The 26,358-nt window shown below is 50.0% G+C and overlaps 1 protein-coding gene across 1 annotated transcript in view; it reads left to right on the top strand.

Annotated features, from left to right (window-relative positions):
* Window positions 1–20,817, top strand: part of LOC138515858 (actin-like protein 7B) — a 94,348-nt gene extending 73,531 nt beyond the window's left edge. The window contains exon 2 of the mRNA XM_069630609.1: window positions 19,178–20,817. Coding sequence (XP_069486710.1) covers window positions 19,359–20,675 — 1,317 coding nt within the window. The 5' untranslated portion in view covers window positions 19,178–19,358 and the 3' untranslated portion in view covers window positions 20,676–20,817. The remainder of the gene's footprint in view (window positions 1–19,177) is intronic.
* The last annotated feature ends 5,541 nt before the right edge of the window (window positions 20,818–26,358 follow it).

Below are 26,358 nucleotides of genomic sequence, written 5' to 3'. Positions count from 1 at the left end.
GTTGAGGCTGATGAGGCTCCTGTCTTTTCTGGAGACAGTCAGTTGGAGGAGTTACAGCAGTCATTGCATGATGCCAGTGGCCTGGACACTTCTCCAGAGGTGGAGTTTGGCAGGCCTGAGCCTGGGGCTCATGCAGTATCCTCTTATAGGAGATTGATGGCTCGAGTTACTGAGTATCTTGGTTGGTCCAGTCCTCCAGTGGCATTTGTTCAGGATGATCTCACTGATATATTGGATCAAGGTCCTTCCACTGACCCATTGTTGCCGTTTCATTTGACTTTGCAAAAAATGGGTGGCGGCTACCTGGCAGACCCCGGAGTCTCTTCCGGCGGTTAACAAGACGTTAACCAAAAAATACCTCCTTTCCAGGAGCGACCCCAGCTACCTTTCCTCTCACCCCACTCCCGAGAGTTTGGTGGTTCAGGCGGCAACGGCCACCTCGAGGCAGGCGGCGTACCCTACCATCCCTCCTGATAGGGACGACAAACAATTTGATGGTTGGGCACGCAAGGTGTTTTCTGCGGGGAGTATGGCGCTGAAGTCAGCCAACTCCACTTGTGCCTTGGCAAGATTTACACACACTCTGTGGAATTGTGTTTCTCTAGCGGCTGAGCATATTCCCGAGGGGGATAAAGGGATGGGTTCCTTGCTCTCGTGCAAGATGGAAAGGATGCTATGTGTGAATCCCTTCAGTCGGAATTGTACACGGCCAACAGTGTTAGCCGGTGCATGGTTTGCGTGGATGCAGAAGTCGGATTTTGCTCCGGATGTACAAGCCTGTTTTCTGAACATACCCTTTGAATGCTCGCATTTGTTTGGCAGCAAGGCTGACGAGAGCCTTGAGAGGTTGCAGACCTCAAAAGCTGCTGCTAAATCTTTGAGCGCAGCTGTGCGTCAACCACTCCTCCACTGCTGTCCCCTAGGCCGAAAAGGCAGAGGTTCTTTTCATTACTACTCCTCTTTTGGTAGGACGCGAGGAGCCGCCAGTCAAAGGGGTCAATGTAAAAGTACCCGTGGTGGTCGGGGAAATAGAGGTGCCGAAGCCGCTCAGGCAGCTGCCTCTTTGCCTTCAGGCGCTGCCGCAGCCGCTCCAAAACAACTATGAGGCCATGTTCCATTTTTCGCCGGTTGGGTGCAGACTGTCTCAGCATCTCGAAGAATGGCGAGCTATTACTTCGGATGTGTGGGTTCTGGATACAACAGCCCACAGCTACTGCCTTCCCTTCCTAAAGCTGCCTCACGACAATCCACCGGGGACTGTCTCTTTGAAGCTTCCGGATCCGCTCCTTGTGCAGGAAATCTTGACCCTGCTGGAGAAAGGCACTATAGAACTGGTGCCTGTAGCGGAGAGGAACAAGGGATTGTATTCCCCATATTTTTTTTATCCAAAGAAAGACGGGGGATTGAGACCCATCTTGGACTTGCGTTGGTTGAACAAACTCCTCAGGAAGGACAAGTTCAAGATGGTCACTCTTTCTCAGGTCCTCCAGGCCCTTCGACTTCAGGATTGGTTGGTGTCTCTGGACCTACAGGATGCTTACTTTCATGTGCCGTTTCATCCAAAGCACAGACAGTACCTGAGGTTTGCGGCTTGTTAGGGAGAATTCTCTGTAAAGGCTAATTTCCCAAATATAGTGAATCCCCCAGCAGCTTTGCTGGATTTTTGGGGTTAATTTTTTCTCCTGCTAAGAGTGAAACTCCTTTTCTCCCACTCTTGTGCATGATTTGAGAATGTCCTTTGACTATGTAATGTGTTTTATGGGCTATGGGGTCTTTTACTCCATAAGGCTTCATGTGTTTTTGGTATTTGCGTTACACAGCACCCTCAGTGCAGTAACACAGGGGTGTCATAGTGACCCCCAAACATAGACTCCATACCATGGGACTGACTACTGTGTCCCAGGGCAGGTAAAGTCACCATTGGCTTTACTAGTCTCAAATTGTGAACAGAACCAGTACAAACCATCATATTGTGGAAGTACTGGTAGGGGTAATTAGATTGCCCCTGGGTCTGTTTTCCAAGGGGGCACTGTCCAGTCCCCCCTTGTCGAGTTTCTGGCTGGTGGCAGTGGATAACACGCGAAATATTCCACCAATATTTCCTATGGGATTTTCCCATTCATTTTAAACGCACCACTTTTTTTGGTGCAATGTTAAAGATACCGCCGGGTTATTTATTTAATATTTATTCCCCGTTTGGGTCTTTTTGCCAGGACTCGGTTTTAAAATGGCGTTTGTGTTCGCCTCTGTAACTCCAACCCAAGTCGAGCCCTTTGTTCCACTTTTGGCGGGCTTCTGCACAGAAGCCTCCAAAAGTGGTGCCACTCTGTCTGGGTCCACAGGATGTGTGGGAGGGGGGGGAATAGGCACCCTGGACTGAGTTGCCTTGGCAACTCAAGTCGCACTCTTGTGTGATTGGCCCAGTGGTGAGCTGCCGGGCTCACCACTTAACATGTTTGAGTGACAGCTAGGACTGATGAATGGGGGTTTTCTGCATAAAAGCAGGGCTTTGGGGACTGGAACTTCGGATGTCGCCACAGGACCTAAAGAATCCAAAGAGGGAGAAGCTGAGCCGACCTGCAACGACGACACCACCGGTGGAGCCCTGCTGAACCGACTCACCACTTCCCAACGACAGAGAAGATCTTCTTCCAGGAGAGTCTTCTTCCTTTGAGCTGGTGGGGTTAACCAGTTCGCCCTTTTCTCGCCTTCCTGGATTGTCTCGTGGTTGAATCGCCCGTGCCAAGCACCCCGGTGGCCGGATAGTCACGCTTCACCACTACCGCAAATAAAAGGGTAGTACCTTTTAACCGGGAAACTCTGCGGCTGGTTTCTTCCCTGACATGCAACAACCTCCAGCTTTCCTCCACTTTGAGATCTTCTCTTCCCCTGGAAGAAGCACTGACTTGCACCCGCTGCCAGGAACAACTGCCCCTGCTGGAGCTTTCTCACCATTTCAGGTACTGTGTCCCGCCTGGTCTCCCTTGCAACAGACCGTCCAAGGTGTCCCGTAAATCCTTGACTCTCTAACCTGGGGTGACCTCTGAACTGTTAACTAACTTTTCTGAACTGATCTAACTCCTTTTTGAACAATCTGCAAAGACTTTTAAAGTGTACTTCAACTGTGTGATCTTGGGCACATTCCGCCTTGCTCTCTCCAAGAGTGGACCTGGCCTATGAACTTTTTGCTCTACAGTAGACCCTGCCTTTCTTGGCTTGCTGTGGTTCTTTAAAAGTGTTGGTATTGTGTGTTTTCCTATTTCTGCCTTTTCTCTCCCTTTTTAAATAATTATTGGAGTGCCATCTGGGTTAAGCACTCACCTCTGTGTTGATAATAAGTGGTCTTCTTTTCCTAAGAATTGTCTAATAATTAATCCAGGAGGTGTATATATTTCTAGTGACTGTGTTTGAACTTGCTTGACATATTAGTGCCAGTGTATTTTTACAAGTGTGTTTTTAAATAAATAATTGTATACTTTTATACCAAAGCTCCGGTCAGTGTTTGCTTGTGCTACTGTATTTTTGTACCTAATGTGTATGCTCTATATACTGCCTAACTCTTCTTGAGAGAAGTCTGACTGCTCAGCCACAGCTACCAAGTAAATCTGGGTGGTACAGACTGCTACCAATTGGGTTTACTGCTAACACCTGTAGTCTTAAACTTTTTGCAGTGGTCCCTAAAGGAACTGCACAGGTTTCTGCCTAACGCGGCTGGCAGATCACACTTTCAGTTTCTGGTCCTGCCATTCGAATTGACCTCCACCCGAGGGTCTTCACCAAGCTAATGGTGGTGGTGACAGCGTATCTCAGGCGTGGGGGGATTCACGTCTACCCCTACCTGGACAACTGGCTGATCCGTGCAAGTTCTCCCAAGCAAACAATGGATCATCTCAGCCTCACCTGCCGCTCCCTCCACAAGCTGGGCTTCTCCCTCAATTTCAAGAAGTCACATCTGACACCTTCCCACAGCTCCAGTACATCGGGGCTGTGTTGGACACGTCCTTGGGAAAGTGCTCGCCTCCCAAGGTGAGGGCTCATCACATTGTGCAGATGGTGGACACATTTCGACATGCCCAGCGTCTTCCGGCTTTCGAATTCTTGAGGTTGCTCGGCCTCATGGCATCCTCCATTTTTCTGGTGCCAGAGGCTGGACTGAGGATGAGATCCCTGCAATGGGTCCTGAAGATGCAGTGGTCACAATTCTCAGGCAAGATGTCGGATACCGTTCAGATTCCACTCTTGGTCTCGCATTATCTTCTGTGGTGGGCCAACGATGGGAATCTGATGAAGGGAGAGCTGTTTTGGTGACAGTAGTTGGTGACAGTAGTGACGGACGCTTCCGTCACAGGATGGGGAGCTCATGCCGACGATCTGACCGCCAGCGGTCGTTGGTCTCCGTCAGAGGCCAAACTCCACATCAACCTGTTAGAGCTGAGGGCCATCAGGCTGGCCCTGAAGGTTTTTCTGCCATTTGTGCAGGGGAAGAGTGTCCTGATCATGACGGACAACACAGTGGCCATACATTACCTCAACAAAAAAAGGGGGGTAGGGTCACTCCCGTTGTGCAGAGAGGCGATGCAGCTCTGTTTCTGGGCAATACAGCAAGGAATATCACTCTTGGCAGTACATCTAGCCGGAGAGGAGAATGTGGCGGCAGACGCTCTGAGCAGGCAGAGCACGGTCTCTCACGAGTGGGAGTTGGCTCAGGAAGTCCTTTGGAGATTTTTTCGCCCAGTGCCAACCGGAAGTGCGAGAGATTCTGTTCAAGGGAATTTCCTCCGAGAGGAGCCTTCGGAGACACATTCATTGTGGATTGGTAATTCCCACTTCTGTACGCGTTTCCTCCGGTCCCCATCATTCCTCAAGTGCGTTATGACCACTTTTAAGGGCCACAAGTTGTGCCACAAGCAAGCACCCACAATAGCCCTAAGGGTCTTAAAATGTCCACAAAAGGGCTCCGGGCTCATATGCTGTAAAGAAGACACATAGCAGGTTTGCTGTCCATTATTAACATGGGAACTTTAAATCCAACATGGAGACCACTGCATAGCTCAGCTCTTAAGAACCAAGCCATGCGGTCTAGTGCTTTGGGAGTGGCTGGCCCTGGAACTACTTTTCCTGGAACTACTTTACCTGGGCAATTTAAACTGCACCCAAACAGCAGAACACGCTTCGTGTTATGCTGCACCTAGTAGCGTGACGCTCACTGTGTTCAGCTGCTGGTCTTCATCAGCTCCCTGCAGTCCTGCAAGAACAAGAACAAGATTACTCTGCCTTACCTGTGAGTACACGATCCAGCATTCAGCATCTCAACCATCCCTCGCTGGAAGTCCACAACCTGTGGAAATGAGGAGAGAAGAAAAGAATCAACATCACTCACCTGTGAGTACTAGCCTGAGGGATTCCTGCAATCCACTGTCACAGCCTTTGCTCGAACATTGCGACCTGAAATAACAAGAAAGGGAATAATATTAAAACAAGCGCGGTTTTAAAAACATCGAATTGCATTATTCGTTCCTGAGTTTCGTCGCGCTACGTTGCGCTTTCATCCAGAACATCAAAGCAGCATCCTGCAAAAGAAAGGGAGAAATATTCAGGTGCGCTTTCAACATTTAACAAGCACGCTGCGCTCTTTGCATTACTTACCTTAACGTAGTCCTGGGGCCAGGTTTCATCGTTCTCTCGTCCACTCGTAGCACCTCAGTGGCCTGTGAGGAGAAGAAGAAGAGAACACAGGTTAGCTTTAAACAGACAATAAAAGAATGCCGAGCTTCGCGCTTTCTCTTACCTAAAGCGTGCATCTCCACCCGGCACTGCAGTGCCAAAAGACTTTCTCATCTGTAAAGAAGGAAATAAAGACAGTCTGCTGTTATATGTTGGTTTGCAGAAGTTTCATTAATAAGACTGATAAAGCAGCAAACCTACCTGTCTACCAGCCGACTTGGGGTCACAGCAGGCCTGGACCCGAAGAACAGTGCTCTGCACCAGTGAAGCAACTTTGTCAGACTGTCAGCAACCGCTAAGCGCCCCTGCACAAGAAACGCAAGATGGATAGCTCACCATACCAGAAAATGAGGTGAGAAAGACTTGGTGGGAGGGGGATTGGTTTGAGGGAGGTGGGAGATTCACCCACTAAAGACAATTATTACAAATCCTACCCGTCCCCTATATTACAGATTCATTATTTCCACGTTGGGCAACTACTTATCCAGGGTTCCAGACCTCAGAGCCTTCCAGACGCCCCTGGGGATCTCACGTCTAGCAAAGTGTTAAGGAGGTTGCGTAGGTTCGGATCCCACATGATCCTCATTGCTCCAGATTGGGCCAGGAGAGCATGGTACCCGGACCTTCCACGCAGTCTTCCCTACTGAGAGGATCGTCTCTCGCACGAGGGGGGTCGGGCTCTCCATCCAGAGGTCAAGACTCTCATCCTTCACGCTTGGAATCTGAAAGGTTGAGATATAAGGATTGGGACCTCCCGGATGACGTGATGGAGGTGTTGCTTTCGGCCAGGCGGCCGGCAACCAAATCCCTGTGCTGTTAACGTAAGCTTTGCGACTGGTGCAGAGGACAGGATGTCGATCCTTTTCAGTGTTCCATTCCCATGATACTGTCTTTCTTGCTTTCTGGTCCTCAAGTAGATACCATTAAAGGTTATCTGGCGGCGCTGTCTATCTTCAAGCGCTCGTCTGAAGAATGTCCTTATTTTAAGATTTCTTTGATTACCCAATTTCTAAAAGGGCTCAATAATGTGTTCCCGCCGCCCCCGTTTCAGGTGCCGATATGGGATCTGAATTTGGTCTTGAAATTCCTGATGGGTGCTCCATTTGAACCTGCACTCTTGTCCTTTGAGACTGTTGTCTTTCAAGACGGTTTTCTTGGTTGCGGTTACATCCGCTGGCAGAGTGAGTGAATTGCAGGCACTTTCATCTAAGCCACACTTTACTGTGTTCCACAAGGATAGGGTTGTACTGAGGGTACATCCTTCCTTTCTACCTAAGGTAGTGTCTGAGTTTCATTTGAGCCAGAAAGTGGTTCTTCCTTCTTTCTATCCTCCTCCTCATCCTGGTAAGGAAGAGGAGCGACTCCATAGGTTGGACCCTAGGAGAGCTTTGAGCTTTTATATTTCTAGGATGTCCAGGATCAGAGTGGATGATCAACTCTTTGGTAACAGCCTGGCCCAATCGGTGTCCAGCGTACCCCACAAACAGACCTTGGCCAGGTGGATTATCCTCACCATTACTGAATGTTACAGATTGGTGGGCAAGGACCCTCCTGTAGGGTTGCAAGCTCACTCCACTAGGGGCGTGGCTACTTCCACAGCACTGCAGCGGGGAGTTCCTATTAGGAATATTTGTGATGCAGCGACATGGGCGTCTATCCACACCTTTGTCAAACATTACTCCATGGATAGGCTCCATGATGAAGATATGGCCTTAGAATAAAGAACTGCTTAACCAGTCATCTGATTGGGTATTCTAAATTCTTCTCCCTCCTCCATTTTCTGGTACTGCTTCGGGAGTTCGTCAAAGATGTGGCATACGTTGGAGGACAGAATCCATTCGAAGAACAAGTTACTTACCAACTGGTAACGTTCTTTCGACTGCATGTACCTCCAACGTATTCCACACCGCCCTCCCAGCCTGCCCCTCTGGAGAATTTCCTTTTCTATTGCAGCTTGCGTTCCCTCAAGGCTCTGTGCAGTCAAGCCGGCATTGTGTACGAGCATGTCACACGTTATGGAGGAAAAAACATAAATAGGGTGCCTGTAGCCTCAGTTTATGTCATCCGGTGACGTCGCTCTCGATGGGGGCCTTCGAGGGACATCGACCCGACGCCATAGACACAGGACGCCCTCTGCCGAAAAATTTCTGAAGTAGCAGCACAGCTGTGGACATTACATGTCAAAGATTTGGAATACGTTGGAGGAACATCCAGTCGAAAGAACGTTACCAGTTGGTAAGTAACTTGTTCTTCTGGGGTATGAATGAGGCCTCCATCCGGGTGCCAGCCTCAATAAGAGCATAAATGCTAGGCACTTCTCTACTAACCCTCCCCCCATCCCCACTCCACACAAACCACAAACCAAACTTGTCCAGCCTTGCTAGGCATGCTAGGACTTTCCTGTTTCCGCTCCATTCGACCTGGTCGATAGACTAGTCTCCCGGTGCCCTATGGGTGGGCCTTAAAGTAGGCCAAAAAATGACTTCCCAGGAGGGTGGGGGGGGGGGTATTGGGTCTGCTTTGGTGTTCCCTCTACCGGGTTCCTTCTGTTATCTGTTACGCTCTTGCAGTTTAATAACATCATGTAGCTTCCCATTTACTCTCTGCTCTTCGCCTAGTCATGTTGGCTCTGGTTTTCGGCCTCCGGCATCTGAACCAAGTCTATCCACTCATGCGCTTCTGTTGGGGTCTCGAAGAAGAGAGTCTTGCCTTTGTGTAGCACCTTTAGTTTTGCCGGCTACAGCAGCATATATTTTAGGCCAGCCTTCTTGAGTCTGGCTTTCGTCGCAATGTATTGGGCTCTCCACTTCTGAACTTGAAAGGTGTAATCAGGGTATATTGAAATGTTTGCTGATGCTCTTTGTATCGTTCCACCCGCCCTGAAAAAAGCCAGGATCTTCTCCCGGTCTCTGTCGTTCAGTACCTTTGCTATCACGGGTCTTAGTGGCGCACCTGGCAGTGGCTGTCTGACAGGAGCAGGGGAACTTACGCAAGGATTCACAATTGAAAGAGCACATTGCGCCCTTATTTCCTGTATCAACATGTCTTCAGTGTAGGTGGTAGGATCTGACCCTTCAGCTCCCTCCGGCAGCCCCGCGATTCGAATGTTATTTCCGCGCACCCTGCCTGCCGCCTTCTCTGCCCTGTCTTCAAGTAACTTGACCCTCTGAAGGAGGATGTCTACATCCTTGGTTGTTCTCGCCCTTCCTTATTTTCCTTGACCTGCTCCTCCAGCTTCACTGTGCGCTTTCCTCTTACACGTACATCTTGCTGCAGGAGTCCCACATCTATGATCACAGCGTCAATCTTGTGGCACTGCAAACCACACTAGAAAACAATGGCTTCCAGGAGTTGCTGATTGCCCACCTCTGCTACGTCAGCTAAGGAGGTTAGCTCTTCCTTCACTTTGACTCTGCTGTCTCCCTCCTGGGGACTGGATGGGCATTTTGCAAAGGTTTCTAGTGTGGATTGCTTCTGCTTTGACTTATTGTTCTTGGCTGCCATTGTGTTTGGCCTGGATTGCAGTGTCTTCTGTGTGTATTGGCCTCGGAAGGACGCTCTGCTTCCACAGCTGTTCATGCGCCATCTATTGCAATGCCCCAGGATCTCGGTAGTGGCTCGCCAAGTGGCCTCTGCCCTTAGCCGTCTGCTCGCTTAGTGTGTCGTATCCGTCATGGTCACTTCAGCATGGGGTCCTCCACAAGCCTGCCTTGCGGCACACATTAGCCTTTACAACTAGAGTACCTTGTGTGCTTGGGCGGACCCACAATGTGTTCCCCCTTCCTGTTTTGTCGCTCCTTGTGCAGGAAGGTAACGGAGCATATGGCTATTATAGCATGGATGCTGCTCTGTCCTGTAAAGGCGTTCTCTAGTGTCCCACCAATCTATCCTTTACAGTGCTTGCTGATGTCCCCAGCATGGGGCCCGCCTGACGTGGTAGTTTGGTCTTTTGCTGCCTTGATCTGCTCCTCAGCACAGGCTGCACACTGACTCCCGGTTTTTCTCCACCTCCGTGCAATCAGGGTGGTTGCAGTCCTCTATTCAGGATCTGTGAGTCCGGGTATGGTCCTGTACCACGCCTTCTCTTCCTTTACAGGTTCCTGTGGGGGTCTGTGTCTTATGCGCCCTCACATAGTTGCTCCGCCGTCCTTGCGGCAGCACCGGCTCAATGGTGTGTGAGCCTTAAACCGCTGGCTGATTTACGCCTGCTTAGCTGTGTTCTCGGTTCATTGGCGAGGCTCCCCCTGCACGGGAGGGTATTGCCCCTTCTGGTACTAGTGCCGGTTTGCACGCCACGCTGTGCTGTGGCTTCTAGGTGCCCCGTAGGCTCTGCTTGGTGGCCGTATCTCGGCCCGTTTATAGTACTTTTCACTACGTACCCGGAGCCTACTCGCTTTTTACCCCGCCCCGCTATTGTCCAAGGTGAGGATTCCACTGCCCTCCTTGCAGCACTATCTCACTTAACACCAGAAACTAAATGGTGCCATTTCTTGTGTCCTAATAAGGGTAGGGGGAACAGAGGGTGCCCTGTTCCCATGTAGCTATGATCACAACTCTTCTGGGCCCCCCCCCCCCCCCCCCCTCCACTCCTTACCGTTTGTTCCAACGTGTCTGGTCTCCTCTATGGGCTCGACTCGGATGTCGCTTCGAGCACTGCCAGGGCGAATCAGTCTTCTCTCACCCGCCGCTGCTCAATCCTTCCCTCTGCGGGCCGCGGTATACTGGTCATTACGTTTCACCTGCCAACTGCTAGGAATCTTTTGTCAGACTGTATTGGGCGTGTCTCCCTCCAGCTCCATGCACCCGGCGTTGGTGTTGCTGCAGTTTTGGCTGCAGTGTGTTTCAGCCGTAGGTTCCTTTTGTTCTCGACCCTGTGCTTTGCGTGTCCCTCTTCCTGCTGATGCACCGACTCTGCTCTCATGGACCCTTCTCTGCTGTGGCCCGATTCACGACCCGGTCATCCAGAAGGCTGAAACTCTCCCTTAGGCGGTCCAGCAGCTTCTCTCCGGCACCCATCTTTCTCCGCTCCCCTCAGTCCGCCGTCACCATTTTCTTTTCCTCCACCTAAACCTGCGCACTCCAGTCTCTTGGCGAAAGCTCACTGCAGGTAGTGTCACAACTCTTCTCTCCTGGTCATTAGTTGCGCAGCTGTTTCATGCGGCCGCACTTTCGTTTTAAGTTGATTCCGGCTTGTTTCAAGTGGCAAACTGAGCTCCTGCAGAACCGATGATGAGAAGCTCAGAGAGAGCGCTTCCTCCTCACATGGCTGTCGGCCACGCCCCCACCTTTTGTAAAGTTGCATTTAAAAACCTGATCACCTACTTCATACTCTCTCACAGATGTTTTCTTATTATAGTATTATCTGGCAATGTCAGCGGCTCTTTCTAAATTCTGCTTAGCAGATGCAAATGCATCTACAATTCATGAATACGTGGAAAATTTGAGAAATCATTTACCAGAACCTGTTTATTGGTCCAGTATAACAAATGTTGTGGCAAAACCATATTTCGAGGGGATTGGGTCCTCCGACGTATTCCATATCTATGACATGTAATCACCACAGCTGTGCTGCTTCGGAAACTTTTTTCAGCGTCTGCGTCCTGCGTCGATGACGTCGATGCGCTTTCGTCGAGGGCCTCCTCCGACGTCCGACGTCATCCAATGTGATAAGTAGGATGCACGACGCCCGTAGCCTCAGTTCCGTTTTTTCCGCGAACGTGTTGCTTCGTGAATCTCGGTTACCGCCTCGACTCTTTGGAGTTCTGTTCTTCTCGGTTCTTCGAACCTGTTCGTTTTGTGAAAATCCTTTGTGTGAGGATGTCTTCTACTTCGTCTTCGACCCCGCATCCGGTTTTCAAGAAGTGCGGGGAGTGTGGGTCCAAGATGTCGGTGACGGACTATCACAACGCCTGCCTCTGGTGCCTCGGGGAGGCCCACGACACGGATGACTGTATCGACTTCCAGTCGCTCACGTCCAAAGCCTTACGCGAACGTAAGAAGTTGTTGTCGGTAGGTCGGGTGTCCAAGCCCAGGAAGTCGAAGTCTGCGGGGCTTTCGACGGATGATTCGAGGGGTGACTCTCCGCGTCATCGTCGGAAGTCTCGTGGGTCTCCTTCTAGGAGTCGGTCTCGCCACTCCTCAGCCTCTTCGAGGCATTCTCGGAAGCGCGGACACCGGTCGTCTTCCAGGTCCTCTTCGGAGGACTCTGCCCGGCACGTCGCTTGCCCCACCAGCCGTGCGACGCCGGAGGAATGGGCTTCCTTCGGGAAGAAAATGCTGGCGATTCTTGAGTCGCAGGGTACTAAGCCGTCCGCGCCCCGAGTGGGGTCGGTCGTGAGAGGTCGAGAGACACCGCTCGCAAGAGTGGTCGGCACGAGTCACGGGAGAGGTCCCGTTCGGACAAGGAGACTCGTTCTCGACGTACCCGTTCCAGGTCCCAGTCCTCGACGCGTTCGAGACCTTGTGCACCTGTGAGGTCTTCGAGGAAGACATCAACGTCTGAGGCGTCGAGGGCGTCGACAGGCTTTCTCGAGGCTCCGGCTCCGAGGAAGTCGTCGAAGCCGTCGACGCTCAGGTCGTCGAGGGACACGCTCGGGGCTCCGGCCTCGAGGGCTGTGTCGACGCCGCCGATGCTGGAGGCGCTGCATCTGACGTTGACGCCGATTTCCTTGTCGCCGATCCTCTCGCCGCCGATGCCGGTTCTCTCGACGCCGGCGCCGATTCGCTCAACGCCATCGACGCCTTTCATGTCGGAGGTACCCCGTGGCACGGGAGAACCCCCTAGGAAGGCTCTGGTTAAGAGCAAGCACTCTCGGGTGCCTTCTTTTCGCCACCTGGAATATATTTCAGAGGCGGATGAGGATTCTGATGGCCTGGTTCCTAGTCAGGTTCTTTGTGCAGGATGATCTGACGGAAATCCTTGATGTTGGTCCCCCAACTGATCCGGTACTGCCGTTCCATATGGCTTTACAGAGAAGGGTGGCGGCGGCTTGGACTGTTCCGGAGAGTCTCCCAGCGGTGGGCAGATCCTTGTCGCGAAAATACCGTCCAGCCAGTAGCGACCCCTGCTACTTGACCAGGCACCCCACTCCTGAGAGTTTGGTGGTGCAGGCGGCCACGGCCCCGGCAAAGCAGGCGTCGTACCCTACCATCCCTCCTGATAGGGACGACAAACGTTTTGATGGCTGGGCGAAGAAAGTGTTTTCTTCTGGTGGTATGGCGCTTCAGGCGGCCAACTCCATTTGTGCCTTGTCTCGTTTCACACACACTCCGGGAATATGTTCAGCCGCTAACGCAACACAGTTCCACAAAGGGGACGAACGGGATGGTTTCCTTGCTATGGTCCAGGATGGTAAGGATGCCATGTGTGAGTCCGTTCAGTCGGGTTTGGACTTAGCTGAATGCGTCAGTAGGTCCATGGCGGCGAGCACCGTGATACGCAGGTTTGCGTGGTTGCGGAAGTCGGGGTTTGCTCCTGAGGTGCAGTCTCGGCTCCTCAACATGCCCTTTGACGGTGAACACCTTTTTGGCAGCAAGGCTGACGAGAGCCTTGAGAGGTTGCAGACCTAGAAAGCTTCAGCGAAGTCGTTGGGCGCTGCAGTTCGCCAACCTCCGCCTTTTCGTCCTAGGGGACAGCAGTGGAGGGGTGGTTCCTTTCGCTATTACTCGTCCTTCAGTAAAGCGAGAGGAGCTGGCAGTCAAAGAGGCCAACGCAGGGGTACCAGAGGTGGACGACAGGGTACCCGTGGTGCCAAGGCCGCTCGGGCAGTTGCCTCTTTGCCCTCAGGTAACGCCGCAGCCGCTCCCATTCAGTCATGAGGCCTTGTCCCATGGTTCGCCGGTTGGGGGGGGAAGGCTGGCGCAGCATCTTGTAGAGTGGCAAGCCATTACTTCAGATGTGTGGGTTCTGGAGATCGTAACCCACGGCTACTGTCTTCCCTTTCGGCACAGGCCTCGAGACAATCCACCGGGGAACCTCTCTTTGCAGAGTCCGGATCCGCTCCTTGCGCAGGAAATTCAAGCCCTGCTGGAGAAAGACGCCATAGAACTGGTGCCTGTAGCGGAGAGGAACAAGGGATGGTATTCCCCTTATTTTTTGATTTCGAAGAAAGACGGGGGATTGAGACCCATCATGGACTTGCGCGGTTTGAACAAACTCCTCGGGAAGGACAAGTTCAAGATGGTTACTCTCTCTCAAGTCCTCCAGGCCCTTCAACTTCAGGACTGGTTGGTGTCTCTCGACCTCAAGGATGCTTACTTCCATGTGCCGATCCATCCCAAGCACAAGAAGTACCTGAGGTTCGTGGCTGGCGACTCGCACTTTCAGTTTCGGGTCCTGCCGTTCGGATTGACCTCCGCCCCGAGGGTTTTTACCTAGCCAACGGTGGTGGTGGCAGCGCATCTCAGGCAAGGGGGGGATTCACGTCTACCCCTACCTGGACGATTGGTTGATCAGGGGGAGCTCTCCCGAGCAAGTCCTGGATCATCTGTCCGTCACCTGCCACTCCCTTCACAGGCTGGGCTTCTCCCTCAATTTAAAGAAGTCCCATTTGACGCCAACACAGCGGCTCCAGTACATCGGAGCAGTGCTCGACACTTCCCTGGGGCAGTGTTTTCCTCCCCAGGTGAGGGCTCTTCACATTCAGCAGATTGGGCATGCTGAAACTTGTGCACCGACGCTCCCAGCGTTCGAGTTCTTGAGGTTGCTCGGCTTCATGGCATCCTGCATTCTTCTGGTGCCAGAGGCTCGCCTGCGGATGAGATCTTTGCAGTGGGCGCTCAAGACGCAATGGTCGCAGTCCTCCGGCAGGATGTCGGACCCGGTTCAGATGCCGCCCTCGGTCGCCCGGGACCTTCTGTGGTGGGCCGTCGAAGGCAACTTGATGAAGGGGGCTCCATTTTGGCTTCCCTGGCCGGAGGTGACGATCATGACGGATGCATCCCTCACGGGTTGGGGAGCTCATGCCAACGGGCTGACAGTCAGCGGTCATTGGTCTCCGTCGGAGTCCAGACTCCATATCAATCTGTTGGAGCTGAGGGCCGTCAGGCTAGCCCTGAAGGCTTTTCTGCCGACTGTGCGAGGAAAGAGTGTACTGATCCTGACGGACAACACAGTGGCCATGCACTACCTCAACAAAAAGGGGGGGGCAGGGTCACTTCCTCTGTGCAGGGAGGCGATGCAGCTCGAGTTCTGGGCCATCCAGCAGGAAGTTTCGATCTCGGCAGTTCATCTGGCCGGAGACGAAAACGTGACGGCGGACGCTCTGAGCAGGCAGAGCACGATCTCTCACGAGTGGGAGTTGGCTCAGGAGATTCTCCTGGAGATCTTCGCCCTTTGGGGGACCCCTCAAGTGGATCTCTTCGCCTCCAGTGTCAACCGGAAGTGCGAAAGGTTTTGCTCGCGGGAATTTCCTCCAAACGGAGCCTTAGGAGACGCGTTCGTGGTGGAGTGGTCATTCCCGCTGCTGTACGCGTTTCCTCCAGTCCCCGTCATCCCGCAAGTGCTGCGGAGGTTACGGAAGTTCGGTTCCCGGATGATCCTCATTGCTCCGGCGTGGGCTCGGAGGATGTGGTACCCGGACCTTCTCGACTTGTCCATCTGCCCTCCGCGTCGTCTTCCCTACCGAGACGATCTGCTCTCACGGGAGGGGGGGTCAGGTTCTCCATCCAGAGGTCAGATTCCTCAACCTTCACGCTTGGCTTCTGAAAGGTTGAGGTATAGGGATTGGGACCTCCCTGAAGACGTGATGGAGGTGTTGCTTTCGGCCCGAAGGCCAGCAACGAAGTCTCTGTACCGTTGCCGTTGGCGTAAGTTCTGCGACTGGTGCGGAGTTCAGAATGTGGATCCTTTTGCATGTGACATCCCCATGGTTCTGTCCTTTTTACTTTCTTTGGCCCACAGTGGCTTGCAGTTGGGTACCATTAAAGGTTACCTGGCGGCGCTGTCCATCTTTAAGCGCTCGTCTGAAGAGTGTTCTTACTTTAAAATCCCTTTAATTTCACAGTTTCTGAAAGGGCTCACTAATGTGTTCCCTCCGTCACATTTCCTGGTGCCCGGTTGGGATTTAAACCTTGTTCTTAAGTTTCTTATGGGTGCTCCGGTTGAGCCTTTACATTCTTGCCCTTTGAGGCTGTTAACTCTGAAAACTGTGTTTTTAGTTGCGGTTACTTCCGCTCGCAGAGTGAGTGAGTTACAGGCACTTTCAGTTAGGCCACCCTTCACTGTATTTCACAAGGACAGGGTTGTCCTTCGAGTTCGTCCTTCTTTTCTTCCGAAGGTAGTGACGGAATTTCATTTGGCCCAGAAGGTTGTTCTTCCGGCATTCTATCCTCCTCCGCATCCTGGTAAGGAAGAGGAGAGGCTCCATAGGCTTGATCCTAGGAGAGCTTTAAGCTTTTATGTTTCACGCATGTCCCGGGTCAGAGTGGACGATCAACTCTTTATTGGTTACGCTGGAAAGCGTTTGAGGCAAGCTGTGACGAAACAGACTTTGTCTCGCTGGATTATTTTGGCCATCTCGGAGTGCTACCGCTTGGCGGGTAAGGACCCACCGGCTGGCTTGCGGGCCCATTCTACCAGGGGTATGGCTGCGTCTACTGCCCTGCAGAGGGGTGTTCCTATTCGCAACATCTGTGATGCGGCCACCTGGGCTTCAGTACATACATTTGTACGTCACTATTCCCTCGATTCCATCTGAGCACAGGATCTGGCCTTTGGCAAGGCGGTCCTTTGCTCTGCTATTTGATTGGCTATTCTAAATTTTGATTCTAAATTCTTTCCCTCCTCCTTGCTCTGGTACTGCTTTGGGAGTCTGTCATAGATATGGAATACGTCGGAGGACCCAATCCCCTCGAAGAACAAGTTACTTTCTTACCTGGTAACGTTCTTTCGATGGGATGGTCCGATGACGTATTCCATATCGCTCCCGCCCTGCCTTCCCCGCTGCAGAATTTCTTTTGCGATTGCAGCTTACGTTCCGCAAGGCTTTGTGTCTGACTGGCAGTTGACTAGTGTCACACGTTCTGGGGGAAAAAACTACAACTGAGGCTACGGGCGTCGTGCGTCCTACTTATCACATCGGATGACGTCGGACGTCGGAGGAGGCCCTCGACGACGGCGCATCGACGTCATCGACGCAGGACGCAGACGCCGAAAAAAGTTTCCGAAGCAGCACAGCTGTGGTGATTACATGTCTTAGATATGGAATACGTCGTCGGACCATCCCATCGAAAGAACATTACCAGGTAAGAAAGTAACTTGTTCTTCTGCCTGTCTTATAATTTCGTGTGGGCTGAGGTTTGTGGATTTTGATGGTGTTCACCTAATAGCCATTAGCACCAAAGGGAGCCGCAAATCCCAGCTGGACCCTGCTTCAGCTACTAACGTTTTCAAAATATCAATGTTTGATCTTCTTTTTGTGGTTTAGAACATTGCAAAAGAAGGCTGATGGGAAATGTGCGATTTAATTTTCACTCCCAATATTTGCCACATCTTTGTCATCACTGTACTGGTAAAATTACTTCCCCGGTCTGATACTATTCTTTGAGGCAAAACGAACCTGGAGAAAATGATTTACTAGCAAAGTGGCTGCTGTTTGCGCACTGCAGTCAGGTGCTGGAATGCACTCCAACCATTTGGACATTAAACAGGGGACTGTCAGCATATGTCTGTTTCCCAGTGCTGATCTTTAGACTGGGTCTATAAAATCTACTTTTAAATCTGATCAGGGAAGAGGCTGGGCATAGCCAACATTAGGAGGAATGTGCTCTTGAGTTTATCAAACGTGCCACCCGCCTCTTGTGGTTTGTCCTCTACTCCCCGGGATCAGACTATGGGGTGAAGAGTGCTTCCTCTTCCAGGTCTGTTCATGCTCCTGCTCATCAACCCATCTTAGAAGGTGTCCCTCACCTGGACTGGCTGCTCTTTTTACCCTCCCCTCCCAGCACCTTTCTTTGTGTTCTTGCTGCCTATCATTGCTCCTAGAACATCAAGCCTGTTTTGACAGTGCAATACGCCCTGGGACTCTACATCCACCGGGGATTCCCCTAGTACTCTCTTAAAACTTAATGTGAGGTCCCTGTCTTCTTAAGTCATTAATTCTCCCTGGCTGTCTTCACTCCCCCTGCTTTGATCTTCTTCCAGATCCATCTTGCAGGTTATGATACGTGTATGGTGTTGCTAGTATGCTCTCTGCCTGAACTCAGCAGGCTGCTCATAAAATGTATCCCCTCTCTTCTTTTCTGTTATGACGAGAGAGCAAGGGTACTAGATATCCTATTGAAAATTTGAGATGTATCTCGATCCTGCTGTATTCCTTTGCATGTCTCTAACTGCTACAAGGCCGCCCACCCTGCTTGAGGTTCACTGTGCTTCGTGGGGCCACTCATCCAATGGATGCGCCTCCTATTATGCAATGTGCGGTGACCCTCTCGGACGCGGCTGCAAAGGCCCTCCCTCGATATATTGGGGTGCTAATCAGTCTACCGAAATGGGCACTTTCGCTCTCAGACCCAGCTTGCGCTACCGCCCGCAGAGCTGTGCGATGCCCAACATGCCTGTGGTTATATAATTACTACTGAGCCGCGCTAATGTTCCTCATGACATTTCTACGTGCTCTTGCTCACATATTCATACACTGGCGAGTTGCCCTAATGTTATACATCTCACTTCTACATGCTCTGGCACCTATGAGTATGTTGCACCATCAATCATGTACACTCTAGAAAGCGTACAAACAATCTTGAACGCATCATTTATATTGAATTATCTCTGTCAGTAAGGAAAGTACTTATCTACTTGAAGAGCAGCAAAAGAAGAGGAAATGACCCAGGCAGGACATGATATACAGGGGAAGGAGAAATCTGGATTGGTTAAGACAAGAAAACTACTCAAGAGGGGACTCATGGGGATTGGTAGTCCATCTCTTGGAGTTTTCTGAGTTGTTTTGTAATACAGTTGTAAAAAATAAAAAAAAAGAAATACGTTTTGAAGAGCTGCTGAGGGGTAAAGAAGAAGTGAAGCATAATGCTTGCCTTCGGTCTTGATATAGACTCACAATTGCCTATATAGTTGCATGTGTCTAATCATGCACGTTCCTTTTACTAATTTATATTCACTCTTGTGCCCTCTGAATACTCCCCAGGTAGTCATATAAAACAAACATAGGAAAAATAACATTTTCCACAACCCTTCTTAAACCAGTCCCTCTAGCAGGCACAGGAGATGGCATGGTGCCACGTGGAGGTAATGCAATATGTTTAAGATGAGTTTCTTGATGTAGATGATTTAGATTGCTGAGCGCTTAGATTTTGATCAAAGTAATTCTAAAAATCTTGCGACTTCAAACCAAGCATCAATTACGAGACTTTTATCAGTCAAGAAATTCATAAACTGGTATGGTTTTTACAAAATAAAATGTTTGCTCTTTGTAATCAAATGCTTTTGTATCTTCAGGATTACGAACCGTTTGCTTGCGCAGTATCCCTTGCAGAAAAAGCTGATCAACAAGTGTTACCACTCCTTGGAAAGTCTTTGCCATAATAATTTCAAACCTTGAGTGCTTCCACTTGACTTCTAGGAGATTCCCACACCGTAGGAGCCAAAGCAAAAGAAAAAAGAGGACAAGCAAAAGAAAATGTCAACCAGAAGACCAGGCGGTACAATTCCCACGCCAATTGTGCCTTCCAATCAGAAAACTGCAAGAAGGGCTGTGAATGCCACACCCATAGCAGCTCCACAGCAAGGCCTTGCAAACAAGAGTCTCTTGGTCAAAGGAGATGTCAAACCCAAAGACAGCAGTACGTCTATATCTACACCAGCCAAGTCAGAGCACAGGATAGTAAAGGAAACCAGAGCAATAATCATAGACCTTGGCACAGGGTATTGCAAAGCTGGATATGCTGGGCAACAAAGACCGTCCTGCGTGATTTCTTCTACTGTAGGAAAGCATCTACAGGAAACTGCTAAAACAGGTGACAACCGCAAAGAAAGCTTTATTGGACAAGAACTTCAGGATGCCAAGATACCCCTGAAGCTGGTCAACCCCTTAAGACATGGCATCATAGTAGATTGGGACATTGTGCAGGATATCTGGGAGTACATTTTCCTTGCAGAACTGAAGCTTCCTCCAGAAGAGCATGCAGTTATGGTGTCGGACCCCCCACTGAGCCCCATGACAAACAGGGAGAAGTACGCAGAGATGATGTTTGAGACATTCTACACTCCAGCAATGCACATAGCCTATCAATCCCGCTTGTCTATGTATTCCTATGGTAAGACGTCTGGCCTTGTTGTAGAATGTGGCCATGGGGTCTCCCACGCTGTTCCTATCCATGAAGGTTACACTTTGCCCAACATTACTGGCAGGGTGGATTATGCCGGCGATGACATCACCAGGTATCTGATTAAGTTATTAAATGAGTCTGGCAACAACTTCAAGCAAGAGCATGTCCACCTTATAGAAGAAATGAAGAACAAGTGCTGCTATGTGTCCTCAGAACTTGACTATGAAATGGGTCTACCAATCAGTGAGTATATGGTAGACTATGAACTCCCGGATGGCCAATGCATCACACTTGGCAAGCAAAGATTCCTCTGTTCTGAAGCTCTTTTCAAACCTTCAATCATAGGATTAAATCAGCCTGGGCTGCACACCTTGACTATGAGCAGCCTTAACAAATGTGACACCACCCTAAAAAAAAACATGATGAACAATGTCTTGCTATGTGGTGGCTCTACCATGATGGAAGGTTTTCAAGAGCGTTTTCAAAGGGAACTGAACAAGCTGTACCCACATGAGAAACCACAACTCTCCTTTTCTCCGGACAGGAGATTTTCTGTGTGGACTGGTGGATCCATCTTGGCATCTCTAAAGTCTTTTCAGCAGCTGTGGGTTTACAAAAAGGAATATGATGAGCGGGGAGCTTCAGTCATCTACAAGAAATGTTTCTGAGCAGGGAAGAGGGGCATACACCTTCTTCCCTGGGAGCTGTACTAGATCAACTCAAAATAGCATTACCATGCTGTGAATGCTGATGTGATCATAGCTATTATCATCTGCAGGCAGCAAATAAAGTTTTTAAAGATCCAAGGAACTTTCTGGTAATAGTGTATTCATTCTGTAAACCTTTTATTGAGTTGTCATGTAAGTTGCAAGAAAGGTAACCTTCAGGCTGGTGATGATGGAGGTCCAGACCCAAGTTTAATCGTCCATTCAAAGGCTATTGGACCTTAAAGAATGAGAGCCAAGCCGCAAGCCCAAGCCTCTGAGCGTATTTGGAAGGCTTGGAGCATGAGTAGGAGGCAATCTGGCTCCACCACATGTCTTGGGAACTAGCAAGGAAGGAGTGTTTCACTGAAAACTCCTGTTTTCTGGGTCATTGTGTGTGCTGCCGCCCATGTGGTCTTCCAGCGCACATGTGTGGCAGTCCTGGTGATGGTGGGAGTCCTGAAGCGTTGGGGTCACACAGTCAAGGAAACACACGCATGCACAAATACATACATTTGTTTAAGTGCGCGCGAGTGACTGAGTGCATTAAGAATGGTGTAGCATTTGGTTGCGCGTGTGAATGGGGAAAAAGTGCAGAACGAATGATGTAGTGTATTAGTGGGGGAATAAATGCAGTATGAAAGTGGGAAGAAAGTCTTATTGGAGTCAAGGGGTAGTTGGGGGAGGATCAATGGGGTCTCAAAAATATATAGACATGTTTTCGAACAGCATATGGTAAGTTCAGTAGGAGAAATCCTGACACTTCCCTTTCTGCCACAGTTTTATATCACATGATCTTAGCTAGACATCTACAGACGTTGTACTGTGCATTTCATTCTAGGTGTGCATTTACCTCTAGTTGTTTGGTTTCCACCTAGACACAATAATAACCACTGCATGCTTTCATAGTTCTGTTCTTTCTGATGAGTTTGGATATGAAAGTGCATATCCATCAAACCAGTTCATATTTGATAAACATGGAAACATTTGTAGCAAGTGTTTGCATAACACAACCTCCCAATAATTTTGCATCTCGCATTTTATCCTTCCTTCCTCTTTACCTGCTCCACACAATGAATGTTTATTCTCAAGGCCCACTGCTCTGTTACACTGAACGCTCTGCCTTGCGAAGCACTGCTGTTCAGCTTTCAATTTGTCCATTTCAGAAAATAATGCTAATGTTAGCGTGCCTGCTGCTATGCCAGCACTTTTGCAGCCTGTGGCTTAACAAATTTAGCCCACTCAATTCACCCCTATACTAAGTGTTAGTAACCAATGTCACCGCCCTTGCTGTCCCCAACACTAAATGTTAGTAACCCATACACTACACTACACACATAATATGCTGCCCAAATTGTTTAGCTCATAACCTCTCCTACAGTTAGTTCCCTGGCCTCTTTCATACTATTAGGTTTCGATAGCAGTCCACTATGGACAGGGTTGGTCTGGTCACTACTGGATGTGCCTCTTTGGGGGTGGACTCAGCAGGTTCCTGTGTGTCTGCTAGACGTGGTATACCCTGTTCATAAGGACTCTGGACAGAACCACAGAACACACCAGTGAAGCAGGAAATGAATCGTGTGAATGAGGGGTTCATGATTCCATTGGTTTATGAACCAGCATTGGCCGCTGAGTATTAGGCCATGTGAAACACACAATACCTGGAGGAGAGCAGCCAGAAGCTCCCTAGTGCAGACCTGGCAGTTGGTGAAAGGCAGGGGCACACACCCTCGGGTAGCATACATAGTCGAATTCCAAGATGGGGCTGAACACCACTATGACCTTTGTCTCCAAAGGGAGTGGGTGAGCCCTTAATCACACTATTCACTTTACCCGATTATCTGTTTTTAGGCTTAAACAAATACAAATTAAGGAAAGGTTAAGGATTAGCCAATCCCTGGACAGTAAGCCAGTTCGATATGTGAACAACCAATCAGAATGTCTGGCACAGGCCAGGCCCCTCCTGATGGAGGATAAAAGGATGGGGAAAACTCAGAGTAGGTGGGACACCTGCAGGAGACCGACAAGTCTGTTCTTACTCCCTTGATGTTGGGGGAGCTACTTGCAAACACTATGCAAGAGGAAGCTTGAGAGGAGGGAGCTGTGCCTGCTCATATTCCCTTGTACCAAAGGGCCAAGAGAGGCAACCCAAGCCCATGGCAGGAGAGCTTATCAAGATTGTCTGCTGGATAAAGACCCTGAGAAAGGGGGAGGGGGACTAGAAATACCCATCCACATATGTTATGTTGATATACCTTTATACTGTGTCAAATCACCACCATTGTAGTATCAAAGCACCTGCTGTATGCTGAACCTGAGGTCCAGGAAGGACTGTATGTGGAGCCCGAAACAAAGACAAGGTCCATCTGTGAAACAACATGCAAAACCAAGCTTCAGGAAGGACCTTACTAGAAACCAAGGGTGCATCCAGGGTCCCAGCGGGACCCCCTTAAAAATCAGAACTAGAGGGGTAGGGGTCTGGTGGGACAGTGGGGATGACTCCTCCGAGTGCCTCCAATGGATTTTGATATCCAGAGTCCTTTGGAGTGGTCCTAAACCCCATTGGCCTTCACTGATAACGGGTAACGGAATCCACCATACAAGTCAGAGTTTTCAGGGCTTTGGCATTGTTTACCCTGGTACCCTCCTGCACCATCTGCGCGGTTCTGTTGCTTCCAAGATGGCATCTGTGTGCTGAGCTCTCATGGTGGGGGACTGTAAGGGCAGGCACACGCATGGCTCATAAAACAAGCCTTAAGCATGCTGTCACCGGATCGGGCACGGTGCAAAATAACCCGTCTGGGCCCGCACAAGACACCTGGTGTTCTGCCCACTCCTACACCTCGGAAGCTTGGATCCATTTTGACCCACAGGGACAAGCAGGTTCAGCAGCACCTCCCACGTCATGTACTGGGACGCTGTGTAAGGTACTGATGGTTACAACAGTAAAGACATAGACACAAGTAATCACAGTTCAAGGGTGTTTGTCTCCCATTATAAAGTTCAATAGATGCCTAATCTAAACCTAAATCTAAGATGGGAGCAAGCTACGACCATCAAATTATAATAAGGCAAGTTACAAAAAGAGTGTGAGATAATGTTCACCAGAAAAGAAAGAAGTGTTCTCAAAATGATGTCAGGATGGTATGGCTGAGTCTCCCTTCCCCACGTTTCAAGCACGGGACACAGTAGGAGTTCTGCCTTGTCCTAAGCAGAGCACACTCCTGGGCCTCTCCAGCATGAGACTCACAATTCCAGTTCAATGATACCAGAACCTTCAGGGGTCAAGACTCTTCTCTGTCAAGTCTTTGTTTGTTGGATTAGAAGGCCTGATGGATCAACAACAAAGTTCCTTTTGGTAATCTTGTACCTTTGGGCGATTGCTCTTCGCCCCTAGGACCTCCCGCTGCCGGGCTCGGATCCTCTTTGCAAAATGGGCCTCCCTCCGTCAGGTTCACTACGGCCTCTCAGATATCGCGTGTAAGCTTCAGGAGCTTTAATGTCTGAGGGTTGTCCACAGTGTTTGTTCCCTGGTTTTTGTACCCGGTTGTTTAAACAGTGTGTTGACGTGAATTATTCTTCACCCTTCCTCATAAACGTCAAACAGAGGGAGATCCCAGGGGCGAAGAGCAAACGCCCAAGAACATTTGTTTGCCGGGCTCGGATCCTTCTTGCAACTTGAGGTCACTCTGTTGGTTATACTGCGGCCTTCTTTAACACAGTTCATGATTTGCTTATTTTCATCAAAAAGGTTCCCTTCTCATGGTTTTCTTTCAGCATCCCACTGTCGGGTTCACACTTGCCTTATTTCATAGTTCACAATCTTCTCAGAAAGTGGGGTTCCTTTCCCCTTGCTTTCTCTCCGGCATGGGTCAGAGACTTTCAATGGTACAAAGGATTTGACATGACCTTTGTAGGACCACTATGACATCTCACTTCGCCCCTTCCTAGAGCCTTCTGGTACTTGCAGTTTTCATCACAAGAGGGCCCAGCGAGAGTCCTTCGAATGAGCACTCCTACGGCTCCTGACCAATATGCAGCTGGCCCTTCTCTGGGCTTTTACAAAAGTTCAAACACACACAAGTTCTTTGTTCTTGCGTTCCTCCAATATTGCCACTTGCAACCTTGGGCTCAACACACGTCAGCCGATGAGTTTGAGAAAGCTGATAGCAGACCGTGTTGAACCCATTGGCTGGTCTTGCCTCTGATGGCACAGGTGGGGAGGTGTGCTGGCTACCATGGTACCGTCCTTGACTCTAATGCGGGAGGCTCCCGTGCGCCATTGACCTCTGCTCCTCCACATGCCAGCTGTAACTCCCGGTTTTATAATTTCCCTTTCAGAGGCTTTGCGGATCTGAGTTGGAAGGCAAGGCCAGTTCCCCCTTTGTTGTCCTTCCAGGTGTCGCGTGTCACTGCCTTTGTCCTCCATTTGAGCTGCCGGTCCAGTATAGCTGTATTCTCGTGCATTTAGAGCATGAGAGCACAGTACAAGCAAGGCTGCCTTTTATCCCTGTGGGGAAGGGAAAGGGCCGTCGGGGGTGTGTGGTTATTGTCAATTGCCTGACTCATGCCGCCAACACACGGGTCAAGCAGTCAGGTAAATGGCTCTGGTGTTAGTCCGTTGTCTGTTACTGTGTAAGAAAGTGTTTGTGTCCAAAAGGTGCGGGGGTAGAGCTTCTAAATATCCTACAGGGTACAATGGGGGAAAAGGTGTTACAAGGAAGGGGGTACTGCATCTCAACCCTTGGTGTCCCACTTCCAATCGCTAAGACCCCTCATCCAGGTGATCCTTCCCCACTGGTCCACCCCTAGGAACTGGATCCAATAGTGATGGCCGTGTCCTGGCCACCTGGATGGCACTAAACCCTGGGGATATAAGTGAGACCCCTTTGGGTTTCTCACAGCTGCCAGTCCAAGACTCCTTCCCCGTGAAGGGGCATGCGATCTAGAAGGAGCGACTGTCACAGATGAGGTCTGCGAACCCATAGTAATGCCTTATCTAGAGCCTGTACAGAAGGAAAGCCGGCAACCTGAAGCCACTGTACTGAACCAATGGAAAAAGTGGTAAACAGCCCCCCCACTCCTCTCCTAACTGATCCTCTGAATGCCACAAAAGAATTGTGTAGATCGGTCAGGACAGCGTATGTATCAATATACAATGCTCCTGGTGCTCTTCTTTTGCTTCACTTGACAGTTTGCCTTCTACTTTTAGATTTATGGACTGTTAAGTAAGGTGTGACTGTTAGCCGGGTTGAGGGGAGACTATTGACTTCTTTGCCATTTCATCTCTCCCTCCACCCCTGTCGTTTTGGTGGGTGTCCCACCAGTAGGGATAACATGGCTAAACAGAATGAACCACTGAGGTCTACTGATAGTGCTTCTATGCTTCAATCGCCCAAGAAGAGCAGAAAGACCCAAAACACAGAGCTCTTGTTGCACAACCCCACACGGAATCAAGAAGACTCAGGCATTCCAACCACTAAAAAAGACCTACAGAATCTGCTGGGAGGGGGGGGAGCCAAAAAGAAATTCAAAGCAGCGTAGCAGGTCTATCCAACACAATAAAAGAAGTAGATAAACTCCTGGGCGAGGCAGAACACCACATAGAGGAAGTAGGGATGACAACTTGCGAACAATCATACAAAAC

The sequence above is a fragment of the Ambystoma mexicanum genome, chromosome 6q, assembly GCF_040938575.1.
Source record: "Ambystoma mexicanum isolate Mex_15411 chromosome 6q, UKY_AmexF1_1, whole genome shotgun sequence".
Taxonomy (NCBI): domain Eukaryota; kingdom Metazoa; phylum Chordata; class Amphibia; order Caudata; family Ambystomatidae; genus Ambystoma; species Ambystoma mexicanum.
Note: the sequence above shows the minus strand (reverse complement) of the source record. Positions and strands in the feature narration are given on the sequence as shown.